Here is a 20,153-nt window from a genome sequence, read left to right as displayed (position 1 = left end):
GTGTGTGTGTGTGTGTGTGTGTGTGTGTGTGTGTGTGTGTGTGTGTGCGCGCGCGTGTGCGTGTGTGTGCGCGTGTGTGTGTGCGTGCGCGCACTGCCTGCGTGCTCTGTGGCTCAGCGCATCCCCTGTGCTGCCTGCGAGCTCCCCCCATGCTGTGTTCCAGCCAGAGGAGCCAGACCTAGTGCTCACGGCAGGGACGGTGGAGGCAGGAGCCTGTGCCTGCGTTGCTGGTCACCTGGGGCCCTCCCCCTCTCGTTACAAGGAGCATGGTAGCCCCGGCCACAGGCCTCACCTCCCACCTGGCTCCTGTGGGTGGTGGGGTTGCCTGGCATGGTCTCCACTTTCTCAGTCTGCCGAGGGTCTCACAGTGTCACCAGGGAGGAGAGGACCGCCGTCCCTCCCGCCGTCCCCTCAGGCTGCTCGGGGTTTCGTTTTCTTCCTAGTTGTGGCTGGCGGGCCTTTTGGGGGTGCTAACACGAGCCGTGGGTGCTGGGGCCCCTCACGATACCACATCTCCAGTAGCGCCCACTCTCCTGTGCACCCCATCGGCTCCCACACCCAGCAGGCTTGCGACAGCTGTGTTTTGTCTCTCCTCTCCTCTCTGTCACTGCTTTCATTAGGTCCTCTTTGGCCCGGCCAAAAGCTGCCAGTGACCTAGTACAGCTGGCCAGGGCTTGGGCCAGCCAGCCAGCCGCCAGGCCTGCTGTGGCAGCAAACGGATAGGTCTCCTCTCTAGGGAGTTGTTCCCAGCCTCAGCTGGACGTTAGAAGCATGAGGGGACTTTTTAGTAATTCTGATGCCCAAGCCCCACCCCAGAAAATTTAAATCTGAGTCTCTGGGCAGGGAACCTCCATTTAAGGATCTTCCCAGGTGATTCCTTTATTCAGCAAAAGTTGAAAACCATTGCTTTAAGCTCTGATTGCTTTAAGCTCTAAGACCTTAAAGTTTAAGACCGCTCGCCTTCTTTCCAGCCTCTCCCATGGGGTCTGGTCCCCGAGAGCCTCTTCTAGCTGCTTCAGACCCCAGTACTGGGGGTGAGCAGAAGGGAGCTGCAGGTGGGGCTTGGTGAATGTTATGGCCCCAACAGCTGCGTGGCTTTTAGTCCATCTGTAGCAAACAGCAGCTTGTTTTCTCTGGATCTACCTGGCAGGCCTTTGGGCAGGAGAGCAGTCAAACCCCGTAGCACCGCAGCACTCCCTGCCTCCCTGGCTGAGGCAGACTTGCAGGGGCGGCAGCAGCTGAAGACCAGAGCTGGGATGTGGGAATCTCCATATAAGGCACCGTCGCTCCCCCGGCCTGCTGCCTTCCTGCCAGCCCTTGCCGCCTCTCCGGAGCAGCTCCCTCCCACCTGCCCTGGTCTCTGGCTAGGCTGGAAGGGCAGCTTCTGCCAGGAGGTGGCTTTCGCCCTCTGTGTCTCCTCCTTCTTCTGGTGCCCCCCTCCTTAGCGTGCCCTGGCAGAGGGGCTCAGGAGCCATGCTGGAGGCAGAAAGTGTGCGATAGTGTCTGCTCCCTCACTGGGCTCTTAGGTTCTTCTCCCTGCAGAGAGTCCAGGTGGTGCGTGAAAGGAAGCACGTGCCCTCGGACACCAGTGGAGTCTGCACAGCCGAAGGCAAGAGGAACATGCACGTGGTGCACGTGGTGCGTGGGCGCCATGCGCTAGCTGGTGAAGTGGCCCCCGTGGAGCATTGATTTACAGTTCCGAGCCACTGTGCGTGTGCTGGGATGGGGTTGAGGGGTACGGGCAAGCGAAGGGAGAGGCTAGAGTGATCCGTGTGGTCTTGGGTTAAAGTTGGGGGCACCAGTATGTTTAGCTTAAGAGAGACATGTGAGGAGGGAGAGAGAGATAGATGGAGAGGGATAGATAGATAGGTGGGGGGAGGGGAGTGGATGTAGATACGTGACTGTACATAGGTTATATGCGCATGTATTTCTTTGTTCTGTCAGCTGAGAAGGCCTAGAGGCAGCAACATCCCAATAGCCATGAGCATACCTAGCACCTAGGTATTGATTTCTAATTCTGTTCTCTGATGAAAGGAACCAGGGGTCCTTGGAGAAACGGCCGACTCTAGGACCAGGGCAGGTACACACAAGCTGAGCCTGGGGCACCTTGTCATGCCAGACAGTGGGACATGCACACGCTGGTGGGGCACGTCCAGGAGACATGGGGCCACGTGATCAAGGCCAGAACAGCTTGAGCAACAAAATAATAGTGTGGTATTGGATTATAATTTACACTATAAAATAGGTACCATGAGTCAGGAATGAGTGAATGAAGAAATAAGTGGGGGACAAGACACAAAATCTCCTGTGCAGAAGGATTCCAGGCAATCTGTGTGGTGACTCCGCCCTCAAAGAGGTGGCGCTCACCCCCCACTCCTTATGTGTGGGCCGCTCACAGCGACGTCCCTCCTAGAAGGACAGTGTGGACAGGGGGCAACAGTGACGAACGCAGCCTCAGCCGGGCACTCAGGGTCAGCGTCGACAGTGGAAGGTCCTGCGCCCTGGACGTGATGTGGGGAGAACTGCGCTGCCCCTCTGCGGTCTCCTCCCCAGACCCACAACCCCGGTGTAACCATGAGGCAACACCCCAAGTGAGGGACCTTCCACCACACACCTGGCGGTCAGTGTTACCACGAATAAGGCAAGTCTGAGAAAGTGTTACAGCGGAGAGGAGCTAAGGTGACACGACAACTGCACATCCTGTGGGGTCTGGGACAGAAAAGGACGTGAGGAGAATCTAGGGAAATGTGAGTAAAGGATGGACTCCATCCTTTATCCGGGATGGAACCATCCCGGATCAGTATTGGTTCCGTGACTGTGATGAACATACCACACTGATGTGAGACATTACTAGGAAGGGGAACCGAGAGCTCTCTGCTGTCTTCACAGCTTTCTGTAAACCTAAATGTATCCTAGAATTAGAAGTTCATTTTAAAAATAAAAAGGAAGAAGCAGTACCAAAGAAACTGGGAGAAAAAGGAGGTTTCTCCAGACCAGGCAGCTGGGAAGGGCCGGGAAATGCAGTGCCTCTGGAGCTGCCCTTGGAGGGCAGCTGGAGAAAGGGGGTACCCTGACCACTGGCAGGGAAGCCCGGGCTGGTGTCCAGTGCAGGACGGGGGGCTCAGGTCATGGGAGCAAAGCCAGAAGGTGGGTGGGCTCAGGTCACAGTCGGAAAGTACCACGGGCTTCGCTCATCCCCTGCTGCCCTGGGCACCTGCTGCTGTGACCTGGTGTCGGGAGGCCAGTGACGGTGGTGAGTCTGAGGCTGCACTGGGAACGGCTGTTGAGGCGTAAACTAGCACCTTCTCAGGACTCCTTGTACTTTAGTTACTAGACTCTCCTTCAGACTCTTTGCCTGATTAAATCAGGGCAGCAGGACCGGAACGGGGCTTGAGGCTTACTCATCCATTGGCACCGGGAGGACTGGCGCCTTCCCACCTTCCCACGCGTGGGCATGGCGGGTCCCCCTCGTCCTCTGTCCTCACTCCCACTTCACTCCCCACCGTGGCCCTTCACTGCCACCTCACACATTATTGACTCCGTCCATCTGACTTGTTTGACTCTGAGACCACATGGTCAGCTCGGTGAGGACAGAGATGGTGGTCAGTTCTGTTTGTCGCTGCGTCCCCAGTGCCCACAGTGGAGCCCAGCACAGAGTAGGTGCTCGGCGAGTTCCTCCTGAGTGGCAAATGCTGTTGGGAGCGGCGCTTTGCCTTTATCTACAGTGGAGGTGGTGCCAGCCCCAGGTTTATGGGGACAGAATGTCCATTTATCAAGGGACCCTTAGCGTCTGCATGTCCTCGGCTCCAGCTGAGCTCCACACCTGCGGCTTCTGCCCCTGAGCCTGGCTCTTCCCTGGGCCTTGCCAGACCAGCCTGGTCCTGGGCCACAAGAGGCCTTTTAGACTTGGCTCCTGCATTCCCGGCCTCCTTCCCTCCTCCCCGTAGGCTCTGCTCATGCCTTTACTGCAGTGCTGAACTCACCGTGGTGGTGCTGTGTCCCCGGGGCCTGGCGTCCCGTGTGGATGCTTTCAGAGACGAGGCCCTGTCCTGTGTCCCCAGCCCTCCTCCTCTAGGCTCAGCAGCCTGGGCGCCTTCAGTCTGCTCCTGTGGGACTCATCTCAGGAGCCTGTCTGCACCGCTTGCCACTCCTATGAACCAAGTTCTGTTTATTTCTGGTCTTTGTCGAGTCCTGACTTAAGCGCGTCCCATCCCTGAAACACTCTCCGCTGGAACAAGGTGACCTCCTCGGGCTGCGGCTGCGGAGCCTGGAGCGGCATTTCAGAGCAGCACATGGGGGCTGAGGGGTGAAGGGGGGACAGCTGCTGGCTGTGTGAGCTGCAGCGTCCTGCCCCGCCCCCATCCCGCACATTTCTGTCAGGGGCGCCAACACTAGCCTTTCTACTCCCCCCTTGCCACGTCCTTCCCCTGGCTCCAGGAAGCCACCTGGTGGCCCTGGGCTTCATGGTGCTGCCCATGGGCCGTGTGACCCCTGTGGGTCTGTGCTCCCTTGGGCCGTGTGACCCCTCGTGGGTCTGCTTCCTTGCCCACTGGATACCTGATGTCTCAGGTCTCCTGCTCTGATGGACGTGAGTCTTTGCCAGAAGGAAACTGTCTCTGCTGAGAAGTGATAGGGCTGGGGACAGGGACACTGGCTCCATCTCCTTTACATCTCAGAAGAAAGTGGAGTTCAAGTCCCTTTCTTTATGTCTGTCCTCCTCAGCCCCCCAGCTCTGCCCCTCGGGACTGCTTCTGCTCTGTCTTGCGCCCCTTTCCTGCCGCACTCCTGCCCCAGCAAGGCTCTGCTCTCAGCCCTGAGCTGCCTCTGAGAGGCCTTTCCAGCTCCAATAGTCAGATGGTCCTTGGGTTCTCTGTCCCTCCAGCTCCCCTGATCTTTAGGTACCATCGTATGGGGGACTTCTCCCAGAGTTGCTGCCAGAACTGTCTTGTGCCCCAGGGGTGGCCGTAGCAAAGGCTGTGGTTGGCAGCTTGCTTTCTTCATGAAGCCAGCTGGTGACCTTGCCTTCCAGCCAGCTGCTGACCTCCGTCCTCTGCTGTCTCTGCCTTTCCTGCTCCTGCCTGTCTGAGTCCCGTCGCTTGTGTCATGAGCCTAAAAGGGTCCATTTTCTATGAAGGCAGGGGGATAGAATTGCCCGTGAAAAGTAGCTGGAATATAAGCCAAGTGCAGAAAAGAAAAGAAATTCAGTTCTTGAGTTTAGCATCTTGTCCAGGGTCAGAGCCACAGTCAAGCGGTCTCCCTCTCCTGGGCCCCCCTCCGCAGCAGACCACGTCCTCGGGCCCTGCAGGCTGTGGCCACCTCGGGCCCCTTTGTTCCAGTCCTACCAGCAGGCCTGCCCTCTGGCTTCCGTGGGCCAGACCCTGCTCGTCCCTGTCGGGTGACCTGAGCGCTCGCTTTCTCCTCCACACGGCCTCTGCTGGGGTTCTGTGAGCGCGTCGCCTCCCCAGGCGCTCCCAGCCCCATACCTGCTGTCCTTGTATTCCTGTCACTTACCCCTACTTGAAATGGGATCGTTCTTTGTTCTTTTTATTTCCCTTCATCACCACGAGAGTAAAGTGAACTTTTGTAAAGGTGACATTCTGTCTGTCCTGTTCTTACCTCTGTCCCTGGCACAAAGCAGGGGCTCGGTAAACACCTGTTGTCTGAATCCAGACTTTTGCCTGTGCGTTCTAAGGTGACCCTGGGGTCTTTCAGGCAGGCCTCGAGGGCTTCTCCTCTCTCTCCCTCAGTAGATGTGATTATAACTGTCAAGTGGATCTGGTCAGAGCCCAGAACTTAGGCAGGTGTGAGTACAGCACCAGGTGTGAGTCAGGCAGGCAAGGACGTATTTCCTCCAGCAGTGTCCTCGGTCGGCTCCCAAAGACTGCCGCAAGTCTCCAGGAGCAGAGGTCGATACGAGGGACACTGTGCAGGCCCGCAGAAGAACGGGGATAGGGGTGTGGGTGCCGGGCGGGAACCGGGCAAGGCAAAATGTAAAGGTCAGTTTTAGTGGTTCTGCTGATGGGGAAGGAGACTGATTTACTTCAAGGGCTGGAGCTAAGGAAGTGAGCCTCCTGGCCCTGGGGTGGACCCGGCCATTGTGCTCAGCTGCCCCAGTCCTGTTGAAGTCAGAAGGCTCACCTGTCCTGGTTGCTCTTTCGTACGTAATTTGTGCCTGAGGTCACCACACCTTCCAGGAAGATAGTTCTTACGTCGTCCAGGTCTGGCTGAGGTGTGGGGCATTGACCCCTGTACGAGAGGGGAGCAGCAGGGTCCCGGGCCCTGTGCTGCCTGTGTGGGGTGCTTCTCCCGCCCCGGGACGAGGATTGGGAATGGGGAAAGGTAGGGGGCTGGGGGTGAGAGGGTTGAGGTCCGCGCCCGTTGTTCTGTTCTGTGCATGTTGGGGAGGGCCTCACAGGAGGCCACTGTGTGTTGGGTGACTTGGCTGGGCTCCATCCATAGAACGACCACTTCCACTCAGGGAGCCTGTTGGCCTAAATGCAGTGTTTCTTTTTGCCTCTTTCCCTGCGTCGGTTACTGCCGTGCGTGTTTTCACTCCCAAGGTGGGAATCCAAGTTGGCCTGGGCACTGGTTCTTGGGGTGTGTATGTGTGTGTACGCGTGTGTGTTCAGATACAGATAACGTAAAACTTACCATCTTGAGCATTTTCAAGTGTGCAGCTCAGTGGCATTAAATACATCACACTGTTGTGTAACTATCACCATCATCCATCTTTGGAATTTTTCGTCTTCCCAGATTGAAACTCCATACCAGTTAAATACTAATATTTGTCCTTTTGTGTCTCGTGTACTTCACTTAACATAATGTTTTCAAGGTTCATCCATTTTGTAGCACGTGTCAGAATTTCAGTCCTTCTTTTAAAATATAATATATTTATTTATTTTTGGCTGCGTTGGGTCTTTGTTGCTGCACATGGGCTTTCTCTAGTTGCGGCGAGCAGGGGCTACTCTTCGTTGTGGTGTGCGGGCTTCTCTTTGTTGGGAAGCACAGGCTCTAGGCGCACGGGCTTCAGTAGTTGCGGCACGCAGGCTCAGTAGGTGTGGTTCTTGGGCTCTAGAGCGCAGGCTCAGTAGTTGTGGTGCACAGGCTTAGTTGCTTCACGGCATGTGGGATCCTCCTGGACCAGGGCTCGAACCCCTGTCCCCTGCATTGGCAGACAGAGTCTTAACCACTGTGCCACCAGGGATGTCCCATTTATTCCTTTTTATAATGAATAATATTCCATTGTTTGGATAAACCATGCTTTGTTTATCTCAGTGGCCACTTGGGTTGTTTCTACCTTTGGGCTCCTGTGAATAATGTTGCTATGTATGTGGGTGTGCAAATACCTGAGTTCCTGCTTTCAGTTCTTCTGGGTATATACCTAGAAGTGGAATTACTAGATGATAAGATGAGTTTATGTTTGATTTTCTGAGGAACTGCCAGACTGTTTTCCACAGTGGCAGCACCATTTTCTCTTCCACCAGCAACGCACCATGGGTTCCAGTTTTTCCACATCCTTGTCAACACTCATTACTTTCAGCTTTTTTAAAAAAATTATAACCATCCTAATAGGTGCAAAGTGGTATCTCATTGTGGTTTTTTGTTTGTTTGTTTGTTTTGCGGTACGCGGGCCTCTCACTGTTGTGGCCTCTCCCGTTGCGGAGCACAGGCTCCGGACGCACAGGCTCAGCGGCCATGGCTTACGGGCCTAGCTGCTCCGCGGCATGTGGGATCTTCCCAGACCAGGGCACGAACCCGCGTCCCCCTGCATCGGCAGGCGGACTCTCAACCACTGCGCCACCAGGGAAGCCCTCATTGTGGTTTTAATTTGCGTTTTCCAAATAACTAATGATGTTGCACATCTTTTCATGTGCTTGTTGACCATTTGTATGTCTTCTTTGGAGAAACGTCCATTCAGGTCTTTAGCTCATTTATTTTTAAGAAAATTTATTTTGTTTATTTATTTTATTTTTGGCTGCATTGGGTCTCTGTTGCTGCACGCGGGCTTTCTCTAGTTGGAGCGAGCGGGGGCTACTCTTCGTTGCATTGCGTGGGCTTCCCATTGCAGTGGCTTTTCTTGTTGCAGAGCACGGGCTCTAGGTGCGTGGACTTCAGTAGTTGCAGCACGCAGGCTCAGTAGTTGTGGCTCACGGGCTTAGTTGCTCCGCGGCATGTGGGATCATCCCGGACCAGGGCTCAAACCCATGTCCCCTGCATTGGCAGGCAGATTCTTAACCACTGCACTGCCAGGGAAGTCCCTTTAGCTCATTTATTAATTGTCTGTGTTTTTGCTGTTGAGTTGTAAGGGTTCTTTATGTATTCTGGATATTAATCCTTTATCAGATATGTGATTTGCAAATGTTTTCTTCCATTCTGTGGGTTGCCTTTTTACTCTCTTCATTGTGTTCTTAGATGCACAGAAGTTTCTAATTTTGATGGAGTCCAGCTTATTTTTTTTGTTGCCTGTGCTTTTGGTGTCATGTCCAAGAAGTCATTGTCAAATCCACTGTTATAAAGCTGTTGCTCTTGGTCTTCTTCTAAGAGGTTTATAGTTTCTGCTTTTACATTTGGGTGTTTGATCCAGTGTGAGTCAGCTGTCATGTGTGGTATAGCAGGCACCTGGCTCTTGTGCAGTGCTGTTGCCGTGCTGGCTGCGTGGGGAGAGCTGTCCTTCCCTGCGCTCCCAGCCCCATCTGAGGAGTAGGTGGGCCTTGGCCAGGAGCCTGAGGGCTGCCCAGCCAGCAGCCAGTCCTGCCCCGCAGGTGTGGGAAGGAACTTCCTGGCATCGGCAGCAAGTGGAAAGGGTCCTTGTGTTTTTTTCTTCCTTAAGAAGTAAGTTTCGCTGACCCTACCAATGCCCCATGAAGGCAAGGAGTTTGCTGGTCGACAAAGCCCAGACCACGGCACTTGTGCGACGTTGGGCTCCTCGGCCCTCTCCTCTTCCAACAGCTGCCAGGCTGCCGCCCCAGCGGGCCTGTCCTGCGTCCTGTGGGCCCCTCTGTGCTGAGTCCATGGAGGCCCACGCTACCCCTGGGTGGGCCCAGGGCCGGATCTTGGAAGGGGGCCTCCTGGGGATGGGAGCAGCTGCTCATGTGTCATCTCCAGCAGACGCGTGTCGTCAGAGCCGGGAGACTGAAGTTGGCCCTCAGGCTGCTCCACTGAGCTGCCCTGCTCTTCCTGCGGTTGAGGCCATGCAGAGGTAGCTGAGGAGCCGGGCACCTGGGCTTCAGTCCACCTGCCGCCCTGGGCCTCTGTCACCTTCCAGGCCTGGGCTGGAGGCCATGGGTGAGGAGTGCTCCTCCCGCAGGACCCTGACTGGGGCCAGGACTAGCTGGCCGCAAGCCCTCCTTGTTATTTTCCACGTTTGCGCAGTGTTTTGTTTTGTTTTGAGGTATACAGGTCATTGTCTTTTAGTGTATTCGCAGGGTTGTGTATGACCATCACCACAGTCTAATCTGAGAACTGTTTTCACCACCCCCTCCAAAGAAGCTCTGCACTCCTCAGCTGTCACCTTCAGTCCTCCCCAGCCTTGTCGTCCTTCTGTCTCTCTGTGTACTCTGGACATGTGTTGTAGATGAGATCATTGCAGTGTCACCACCCCATCTCTTGCCTTTCTACTCTGTCGTCTGCAACTTGCTACAGTTCTGGACCCAGGGCTGGTGGCCACAGAGCAGGGCCCTGGGCTCCTGGAGGCGGGGTTCCCTTTCTGGGCCCTGCATCTCCCTCCAGCTAACTCCTCTCCCTCAGGCTCCTCAACTGTGGAGGACTTGTCACTGTGGCCTTTGCACTTGTGTCCCCTGCTGTCTGCTTAACAAACATGAGATTTGGTAAGATTGGGTATTCCTGTTTTATAAATAAAGTGTAACTTCTTCACAAATAAGGCATAAATATTTATGCAATATAAACTTAGACAGGTTGGTTTGTTTCGTCTGTCATTAGAAAATGTGTACTGAAGCTCATTTTGAGCAGTGCCAGCGTAGGTATGTGGAGGAGAATCCAGTTAGTTTTATCCAGGCCCGTGCGTGGACCAGGGACTACATACAGGGCCCTCCCCTCCAGAGGGGACAGGGCGACCATCCTGGCGGTGAGGGAGGTAAGGCAGGCGCTTCCGGCAGGGAATGGCCGTGCAAGAGGTGACCTGTTCAGCGAGTGGCCGCAGTTGCCTAGACCTGCGGGCAGGGACAGGAGGGGAGGCCGGAGTGGTCAAGGACCTCAGACTCGGGGCGGAGGGCTTGGGCCCAAGGCTGTAGGAGCAGCTGAGGTGAGGAGGTCTGGCGAGGCCTGGGCTCTTCCCGGGGAGCTGGCCGAGGAGCCGAAGCCAGAGAGCCGCCACTGAACAGACCCCAGGCTCGGGGCTCCCACCTTCCTGACTTGATTCGAGGGGGATGCAGCCCTCACAGCTGGACCCCCTGCTCCAGGGAGCCCACGGGGAGGAGGGCGGGGATGCTGCACCGGGGAGGGGGTCGGTGCTGGGCAGAGGGCAGAGCCCTGCCTCCCCGCACCTTCCCCCAGCTCCCCTTGCAGAGTGTGGCTGGGGAACCAGAGCTAGATCTTCCCCAGGGCCTTAAGATGGGGGCTGACGAGGCACGGAGGATAGGCGTGAGCTGCTCGCCACCCTCGGGTAAACCCCTTGGTGTGGCCCGTCATTTTTAAGAGCCATTTGTTGGTCACCTTAGGGCCAGCAGGCAGGAGGCCAGGCTCTCCCTCCCGTCTCAGGGACAGGATGAGGCCTGGAGGTCCCTCCCGCCCAGCAGGTCAGCTCTCTCCCTTCACCCCGTGGCCCCCTCTGTGCCCCAGGGTAGGAGGCACACGTGGCCAACACTTGGCATCCCTTCTTCCCATGGCAGCACTCAGGGAAAATGCAGTGACTTAACGTCTCCTCTCCGGGTCATAAGGTGACTCCATGTTTAACTTTTTGAGGAACTTCCACACTGTTTTCCACAGCAGCTACTCCATTTTACATCTGGAGTGGGCATACTGTTACTCCCACTTTATACCTGTGGAAGCTGAGGCTCACAATGTACAAGTTGCCCAAGGTCACAGAGGTGGTGGTGGCACAGTTAGGATTCTGGTCCAAGGCTGGCGCTCCTCTTGGCCAGTGGGTTCTGGAAACCTAAGGCCCAGAGTCTAGCTTAGCCCCTCCAATCTCTGCAGGGAGGAGGGGGCTGGGAGTGAGGTCGGTGTTTGGCACCAGCACTCCCTCCTGTCCTGGGGTGATGGGCGGTCAGGTGGCAGGTCCCCTGTGCCATAGCCCCTAGCCTGGCTGGCCAGGGCAGTGAGTTGGAGCAGGCAGGTTCACACTGGAGATCTAAGGGGCAGGGAGGGTGCAGAGTCAGGGCTCCCTGGGAGGAGGTCAGGTGACAGCAAGGACACAGACCCGACGCCTCGGGACTGGCAGTGAGACTGTGGGCACAGCTTGGCCTGGGCTGCTCTGCAGGATGGCTGTGAGCCCCCTGTGGACCACGACGTGGAACATGGGGGAAGCTCACAGCACGACTGGGCACAGCTGGCTGCTGGCAACAAGAGGAACGGGAGGAAGGAAGTTCTGCTGGGCGGGCACCTCCTGTAGCCTCTTGTCCACCCCCACTGCTCCGGGGCCCTGGCCGAGATTGGCAGAGGCCTCTCTGAGCTGCTGGGTCCGGGCAGGGGCTTGGCTCACTCCGGGTCCTGGTGGGATCGTGATCTCATGGGTGCGCCTCAAGACCCCTTTTCCAAGAGTCTTTACAGTTTCCTTGGGGAACCTGGGCTTTGGGGATATCCATCTGGAGAGTGCTGGCTGCTGGGCTGGACTGTGGCCTGGGTGGCGCTTGGGGCGGTCACCAGCGCTGCCTCTTGAGAGAAGGACTCATGGTGCGCTAGGCTTGGGGCTCTGTGGACAGCTTGGCGGGAGTGGGAAGAGCCAGGAGATGGCCTCTGTGAGCCTGACCAGCACCTGCTTCTCCAGGGACGTGGGGCTCTGGGGGCGCCTGCAACTGGGTGAGGTGCTCCCCAGGACCACCTCACTTCTGTAGAGGACTCAGGTCCCACCTCCTCAATCCCAAAGAAAGGATGTGGGCTCTGCTTGGACCGGGCTTGAGTGGCCTAAGCAAGCTAGGACCTCAGACAGTGGACGGGGTTGGGCTCCCTTGAGAAATACCTTCCGCCCTTGAGAGTGCTTCTTTGCCCTTTGCTTCTGTGGGTCTCCATTTTCCCCTCTGACTAGGGGAGAGAGGGCTAAAATGGCGGATTCCCATCCCATCTGAGTCTCGCCTTCGAGCTGCCTCCCCTCTGGGTCTGCAAGCACAGCTGCCTGGTGGGACGGTCCTGCTGAAAGGTCTCAAGGGCCCTTCCCTGTGTTTCTGTCCAACTTTCCTCTTCTTTTTCTCAGGCTCTCAGAAGCTCACTGCTTCCCAAACTTCCAGGATCCGGCAAGAAATGGACAAGGGCTGTTTTCCCTGAATGGCACCTGCTTGGGCCGAGGGTGGGGGTGAGGCTGCTGCTCAGGAGTTTCCTGAGTGGGCCTCTTGTGAGTCAGCGAGCAGACGACAGGCAGGAAAGCTGGCTTCTCGGTAGAGTGTAGTCACATCCCCAGACAGAGGCCCTTGTCTTGTGCTCTCCTGCTTGGCCACCTCATTCTTAGAGGATCTTCAGCCCTGTCGCAGCTCTGCCATCTTAGCTGGTGCAGTGTGGAAGCCAGAGGAGGATCAGAGGCCCCCAGATGGCTGGAGGGCCGTCCAGTGACGTTGCCGGGTGAGGACTGAACCCATAACTTGGCAACACAGCCGCATCGGTTGGCCCTCCGACAGCCATTCCTTTTTTGGAAAGTGAAATGAGCAAAACTAGGTGATGCCCAGCCTTGGGGAAGGCCTAGATTCCTAACTTCTTGAATTGCAGGATGAGGGCCGGGAGCTCGCTGGACTGGGCTGGTTTCTCTTCTGACAGTGCCAGGGGTGAGGGCTGCATTACAGCCTAGGTACTCGCCCTGGCTCTCCCAGCACCAGGGCCGCCTAGCCAGGAAAGGGGTTGTTATATGGAGTGTGCTCTCTTCTCTCCCCAATGCTGAGCATGCAGGTGGGTGTGCTCTGCTCCTGGACAGAGGTGGGGAGGGTCAGACCTCAGCCTGGGACTCCCTGGAGACCCTTGGTTGAGTCTGCCCGAGCTGTGAGTGCGAGAGATGCAGTTGAAGGCAGAGCAGTGAAGGGGCAGGTGCAGGTGATGGGAGCGGTCAGTGAGCGGTCAGTGAGCGCGCAGCGGTGTGCGGGTGCTGCCTCTTCCCCTGGGTGGCGCTGTTGAGACCCCGAAGGAGCCGTCACGGGCAGGTCCCTGTGAACCTGGACCGGTTTGCCAGTTCTCCCTTCTGTTGATGACCGCTGTTTACTCTCTGCTCCCTCTCCTGCTTGTGTAACAGGATTAGATAATGCCCGCCTTGTGGTAAGCCACATTTAAGGAAGCAGGAAAGAGGTTGTAACTGGAAGATCCTGACACAGAGGTGGTAAAGAAACTTCCATGTCCTTCAGCCCTAGCTTGTTATGTTTTTGCCTTTCATTGGCCTTTCTGAAAGCTTTTCCGGAAGGAGGTAGAGCCTTCGTGTCAGGGAGAGGTTGCCAGAAGTCTCATGGTGCAGTTGGTGAGTGAGTCCTGTGACCACACGGAGCTGCAGGGCCGGCAGGGAAACCTCACCTGGGAACCTACTCAGTGAGCAGCTTGGTACCCCGAGCCCTGCAGCAGTGGCCTCTAAAGGGGAACGTGTGCCTCCAGGGGGCCCACTGCGTGGTCTAGTGAGAAGGAAACTCTAGAACTTTTGATGATGTCTTTTATGGTTCCCATTGAACTTACCTGTGTGTATTGTGTGTGTAACAGACGGGTAACTCTTCAGGGCCGTGCGCCTGTGCCGGCAGCATGGTGGATGAAGGAGGAAGAGCCCCTCTGCTCCTGTCCGGCTCTCGCAGGAAAGGAGTGCACCAGGCGCGCCTGTGCTTTCAGCTCGTGCCTTACTCCTCGTGGCATCAGGGTCCTCCCTGAGGACCTGCCTCATAGAGGCCGTGTGCCTTGTCAGGGTCAGTGGGGATTGAGTGTTCCCGCCTGCGGGAGTCTGGCTCCAGAGAGGGCAGAGGTCGCCACCCAGAGACGGTTCCGAAGGGCACTGGCACGATGCCGGGGAAGGCCCAGTGTTAGACCCTCTGAAGGGAGCAGGGGCTGGGGCCGGGGCAGGAAGTGGGGGAAGACACACTCATCCGGGGTGGGGAACCCAGGCCACCTCCCTTGTCCACTGCTCCCAAGGGACCCCCTCTGCTTGGTTGAGGACAACCCACCCAAGCTCCCTTTCCCAGCTCAAGGGCCGTCCAGGAGCCCCCAGGAGAGATGCTACCAGGTCACTTCACTCAACAAGGGCACTAGGCTTGGCGTGGGTGTGGCCCCTCGTCATGTCCCCACCTGGGGGCAGTTCGGAGACGGGACACACTTTGAATACACAGCAAGGGTGCATGCTATTTCCCTGTTGTGGGCTCACGGCCAGCCCTCCTGCCCTGCCACCTCCCTTCTGAGCTGGGCCCAAGGAGGACAGGCTGATCCCAGAGGCCCCCCACAGAAAGGCTTCTGGGAGCCAGGGAGCTTAGTCCTTCCCCTGCGGTGGCCCAGCAAGCCCGCGGCCACGTCAGGGCCAGAACTCGGGGAACCCAGTGCCCCTTGGGTCTGGCTCCTGGGGTCGGGCCCCAGTGGATAAGAAGGGAGGTGGCGGTGGGTCAGAAGAGCTCGGGGCCCCCCTCCTCTGCTGGCAGGTGGGAGGGAGGGAGCACGGACGAGGCAGCCCCTAGTCCAGCAGCCACCATTGCCTTTTCTCCCTGCTGCTCCTCCAGGACCTGGGAAGCGCCGAGCGCTTGGGGAGGGCTCCGTGGGGCAGCTGGGGGAGCTGGCAGCTGCCCTGGAGGTGGAGGTGGGAGTCGGAGCTGGGGCTCGTCTCCCTGTGAGAGCCCTCAGCGGGGTCTTTGCACCTGGTGTGGTGGCAGCCATGGCCACCTGCCTCCCCCGCCCATAAGCCTCCTCATGTTTTGGGGGAGGTCCTCACCCTTCCCCTCAGTAGGAACTTCTTAAAACCATCTTTTCTTATTTCTGGGTTTCTCTCCCTGATATCAGTGTCTAATAGCCTAGCTGATAGAAAAGAGGGGGCAAGTTGTTATTCTGGCCCTGGCCAGGCAGCCTGGCGGTGCTCCTCATGGGCAGCCCTGGAGGTGGCCTGCCTGCCCCACAGCCCGCCATCAAGATGTGCTTCTCTCTGGCCCCCTCTTGCTTCTAAAAGTAACCTGGCTATTTTGAAACTACCTCCTCCGGAGCTTTTCTCCCTGCTTTCCTGGATCAGTCACCCTCTGAGACCAGGCTCCTGGCTGCCTCTGTCGTCCCAGCTGTCTTAAAGGAGTGTCTCCTGCCTGTCCCCACCCCCCAGCCCCCCGCCCTCCTCCAGGACTAGCTGGGATGTTGTTCTCCAGTGGGAAGGAATGTCCAGCTGGATATCCTCTGAGAAGAGCAGGCCTGTCACCGCTCCTCCCTGGAGATGGGTCAGTGGGAAGGCGGGCTGTGAGGGCCGGGCCGAGGCAGTGCACACCCTGTCCTCTGCTGTAATCAGCTGTCTGCACAGCTGTGAGAGGTCCAGGTGACTGAGGAGAAGCACAGAGGGTCAGAAAGGACCGTGGGATGCAGGGACACTCCCTGCTGCCTTCCTCTGCCCCCAGAGTGACTGACTCCCTGCCCCATCTTCTTCCTCTCGCAGCCCACAACCCTCCCTCAGGGCACCATCAACATGAACCAGTGCACAGACGTGGTGGATGGGGAGGGCCGCACGGGCCAGAAGTTCTCCCTGTGCATTCTGACCCCCGAGAAGGAGCACTTCATCCGGGCAGAGACCAAGGAGATCATCAGCGGGTGAGTTCTCTCTGCACGTCTTGGGAAGAGGGGCCCCCGCCTGCCAGCAGCTCCTTGGACCAGGACTCTTAGGCACGACAGCTGGCGTTGCCCTCACTTTCTGCCCCGTGTGTCTCCTCTTGTGAGTCCCTCTCTTCACCCACACTGGCCTCACCCTCCACCCACCTTTGCTTCATCCCCATGTCCACACACTCGCCAGGCTGCCCCTGCATGTCCTGCTCCCCCAGCGGCCTCCCTCTGCTGGCGCTGGCGCATCTTCCCAGCCTCTCTCTGGGGTCTGCGCTCCATTCTCACTGCGCTCCAACCATCTATCGCTCAGCCACGAGGGGCTCAGTTTCCAGAGCTCATCCGACCTCGCCTCCCTCCTGCCTGAAAGCCCCTGGGGCCCTTCTCAGCCGCGCAGCCTTTGCCCCCACCGCCCTGTCCCTCCTTGCTGAGCTGCTTGTCACCGCACGCCCCCTGCTGCCTCTCCCCAGCTCCTCGCCTTCGTTCCCGCCCTCCCCTCGGTCTGCAGTGACCCTCTGTCCCCAAAGCTGTGACGTCTCTGGGAAGCCCTCCACTGCGACGCGTGTGGCTCCATCAGCTGGCGCTCATAAAGGGCGGGGCTTGTCCGAGTGGAGGAGGCCTGTGTCTCCCTCCTGTGCCCCGTGCCTGCCTATGGGAGTCACCGCAGGGTGACCGCACGCACTGCCTTCCTTAGCCGAGGGGAAGGGACAGAGTTCTGGGTCACCTGCTCCCCCAGCATGCCTTGGCAAGAGGCTTGGGGAAGCCCTAGGAAGTAGAGGGGCCCAGATTTTCAGGCAGCCAATAGGCCAGCGGGCTGAGCTCCGTGCTCTGAGCCCTGCCACATCTGCCTTCTGGGAGCCCTGCTCCTGGGGCACCTGCCACCAGTCCTGTGCACCCAGCCACACACGGTACGTGACACGGTTCGTGACACGGTACGTGACATGGTACATGACAGCGAGCAGGTGCCCCGGCCCTGCCGGGAGCTTGGGTGCTGGGTCATGCAGAATCCCGTCATCCTTTAAGGTGAAAATGAAAAAGTGAACCAGAGGGGTTGGGGGACTGGGCTGATTATTACAGCACAGAAGACAGAGAATTAGAATGTCAGACACTTTGCTTTCAACAGATTGAAGGCTGCTGAGAGCCCTGGCCTGGGGTTCAGGGCTTCAGCTGCAGCCTGCCCAGGGCTGCTGAGTGAGAAAGTGAGAGTGTGGCCAGGAGACCCTGTTCTTTCTGAGGTGGGCGTGGAGCAGAGGCCAGACTCGTGCTGCCAAGGGGCTCAGAGGCCCCCTCCGGGGTGCCAGCTCACCCCAAGTCCTCTTCTCCTGGGCAGAGGCAAGTTTGCGTTTCTGACTCTAGGGCCTAACAGAAGGACCACTTTCACTGCTACTCCTTAATCCTCGTCTTAGAACCTTGTGGTTTAAGAGTGTAAAGGGTTTTACAAGCCCTCGTTCTGCGGTTGGGAGACTGAGGTCCAGGACATGAAGGGAGCCTAGTCACTCCAGGCGTGAGTGACAGCACGGAGCCATTTGCACGTCCTGGTTCACACTTGCTGCCGTGGCCTTGTCTGGCAGGCACGCCTGGCCGAGGTTCCATTGCCCAACTGGATTCCTTGAGGAGATCTGTTCCCCGCCACTTGGGAGCTGGGTCCTAGGGAGGGGTCTGGGTGACGTTGGATGGGAAAGGGGTGTCTGAGGTCCCCAGGACAACAGGGAGCATGTGAGCTGGGGCCCAGGTCAGTGATGTAGTGGCGTGCCATGTGGTCTCTGGCCTCTCTGATGGGACCCTCCGTCAGGCACTTGGCAGGGTCCTCGGCTCAGTCCCTGAGCCCCTTTCCCACAGTCACTCCTATATGCATGTACAGGGCCTGCCATTCCTGTGCAGCGTGGGTAGACAAGGTCATTAGCGGGTGAGATACCAGCTGTGTGTCCTGGGGGTCCTGAGGCTGGAGCCTAGTGTCGCGGCTTGGTGGCAAACCCAGAGCCGGAGCCAGTTACCTGACACTCTTCCCCTCCCCTCATCCTGGGCTGGGCCTCGCTGCTTCCTGCCCAGTGCGAGGGCTCCTGCAACCCTGGGGACAGACTGTGTCTGCATCTTCTCTCCCTCCTCTGCCCTGCCCTTGGCCTCCTGGGTCTGAGCGCCTGGCAAGGCTCCTTGCTGGGTAACCTCATCTGTGGGCTCTGGGGCCCCCACATGGGTCCCTAAAGAGGTGCTGACTTCAAGGGAGAGGAGTAGAGAACAGTCCCTTCTGCCTTCTTTCCGGGGTCTTCTCTGAATGGAGACCCCCGGATGGCCAGAGGCAGCCGCGTCTGTCCCAGAGCTGATGGCGAGAGTCTCTTTCCCTGTCCCCTCACAGCAGGAGGTGCCGCTCCACCTGGCTCTTCAGAGGAGGTGAGATTTGGCAGGAGTTAGCAAGGGGGCTCTTCAGTGCCTCTGGCGGGGCTGGGTCCCAGCTGCCCCTCCTCTCCATACCGCTGCCTTTGAGCTCTGCCCTCAGAGTTGAGGGGCCCCTCTACCGTGTCCCTGGCGCCCACATTCACCACCAGCCGCATGTGTTCATTCCCCGCACTCATCTCTTTCCTGGGTGTATTTTAACGTCTGTAACCCATCTGGGTAGCACCAGACACATGCTGCTGGGCTGCTGTGAGGAACCCCAGTACGGGGGACACGGCCCATTATCTGTGCCTGGACTGGGCATCCCCCAACCTCTGGCCACGGCACCGCTGAATGGGGCAGGCCGGGTCCACCCTCGCCCTGCGCTCCATCCCTGAGTCTCCGGGGGCTCCACTTAGTCAGCAGCGTAGCCGCGGGGCAGATCTTCTCTCCTTTCCCGTGAGGCCCTGTCCTGCGAGGTGCACAGGTTTGCCCAGCTCGTTAGTGTTGCCATTCAAGAGCGACTGGGCCAGCGTGCAGAGGCTCCGGGCACCCCGAAGGCTCTGCCCCTCCCTGCCACGGCCCCCGCTCCTGGGGCCCTGCGGGATGAGGTGACTTTGCCGGGCAGTCTCTCCTCCCCTCCCCTCCCTTCCCCTCCCCGGTAAAGCTTGAAGAGGGGCCCTCTGCAGGCGTGGTTCCTTGGTGTGAACTTCCCAGAGGAAATTCAGCCCCCGTGGCAGGCTAGAAAGCAGGCCGCTTAACCCCACGAGCACGCGAACTCCTTAGGTTACTGAAGGAAGGCCTTGGAGGGTGCTCGCCCGCTGCTGTGCAGGTTCAGCCGTGGCCTCCCTTCTTGCTTCGAGGACCACAGGCGCAGGACCTGCGCGTCAGGTCTGCACAGTGCAGGGACTGTTCATTCTCTCAGCAAACTGAGAATGCCCTGCTCTTGCTGGGCTGGGCCTCACCTCGGAGGCTGGGATGCCCCACACCCAATCCTGCTCTCCCAGCTGACAGCTGTCAGCAGCACAACCAGCACAGCCCCCTAGGCTGTCCCAGAAGCCGGCTATGACCAGCCTCCACCCCGCCCCCCTCCCCCGCAAATGAAAGAAGCACCTCTGAGAACTAAAGACCAGAGCCCTTCTCCCTGCCCCAGGCTTGGGGTGCCGGTCATTGCTACAGCCAGGGCCCTGACCGTGCAGACCCTGCCTTGTACAGCAGCTCAGCCAGCGCCACCAGGTCGTCAGCCTAGGCTGGCAGCAGGCCCAACACGGACCGTGGGGTTCTGGGAAGAAGTGGCCCAGTGTCTCCTGCAGTACCTTCCCCTGTGGAGAAAGCACTGGGGCTGCCCTTCGCCACCACACCTCCTTCTTTCCCCTTCCTCCAACCTTCCCAGCTATTACGAAGCTCCAGTGAGGCAAGCAGTGGTCATGTCACGGCCTAATCCAGCCCCTGGCATCAGAGACCAGGAGACAGAAGCCCAGAGGCCTGGGAGCCACCTGGGGTCATGGTTTGGGGGTGGCAGAGCCAGATCTGAATCCAAGCCTCCTGCCTCATTCCCTGTTCTTCCCACGCTCCCCCGTGGCCTTCCCTGCTGCTGGTCCAGCATGTGGGCCCTGGTATGGGTCCCTGGACAGGGTCCCTGGGCAGCTCTGCTGGGCCTTCCCCAAAACCGAGGTGCCCAGCGCCCTCCCTGTGCAAGTCGGGCCCAGAGGTGAGCGAATGAGTCTGGGAGGTCAGATGCGCAGCCCCCTGAAGTGACCCGCTGTGGGGAAGTTCAGTAGCAGAGTCCCGGGTTCCTTCCTCGAGTGGAGTCCAGGCCCCAGAGAAAGGTCAGTAGTAGAAACAGTGCCGAGTCCTTGGCAGGGGCCTGCGGTCAGGCCTCC

The 20,153-nt window shown here is 58.3% G+C and overlaps 1 protein-coding gene across 8 annotated transcripts in view; it reads left to right on the top strand.

The window, feature by feature from the left end:
* The window catches only part of MPRIP (myosin phosphatase Rho interacting protein), a 134,399-nt gene that overhangs the window by 64,099 nt on the left and 50,147 nt on the right, over positions 1–20,153 (top strand). For all 8 annotated transcript variants that reach the window (XR_003438091.1, XR_003438090.1, XM_027131317.1 and 5 more), the window contains exon 4: positions 15,743–15,894. Coding sequence is in view for 6 of the 8 variants with exons in the window: in XM_027131317.1 (XP_026987118.1) it covers positions 15,743–15,894 (152 nt within the window). In the remaining 2 variants the exon portion in view is untranslated. The remainder of the gene's footprint in view (positions 1–15,742; positions 15,895–20,153) is intronic.

Source organism: Aethalodelphis obliquidens, unplaced genomic scaffold (assembly GCF_003676395.1).
Source record: "Aethalodelphis obliquidens isolate GAN/ISIS:26980383/991018 unplaced genomic scaffold, ASM367639v1 scaffold38, whole genome shotgun sequence".
In the NCBI taxonomy this organism is placed as follows: Eukaryota; Metazoa; Chordata; class Mammalia; order Artiodactyla; family Delphinidae; genus Aethalodelphis; species Aethalodelphis obliquidens.
Note: the sequence above shows the minus strand (reverse complement) of the source record. Positions and strands in the feature narration are given on the sequence as shown.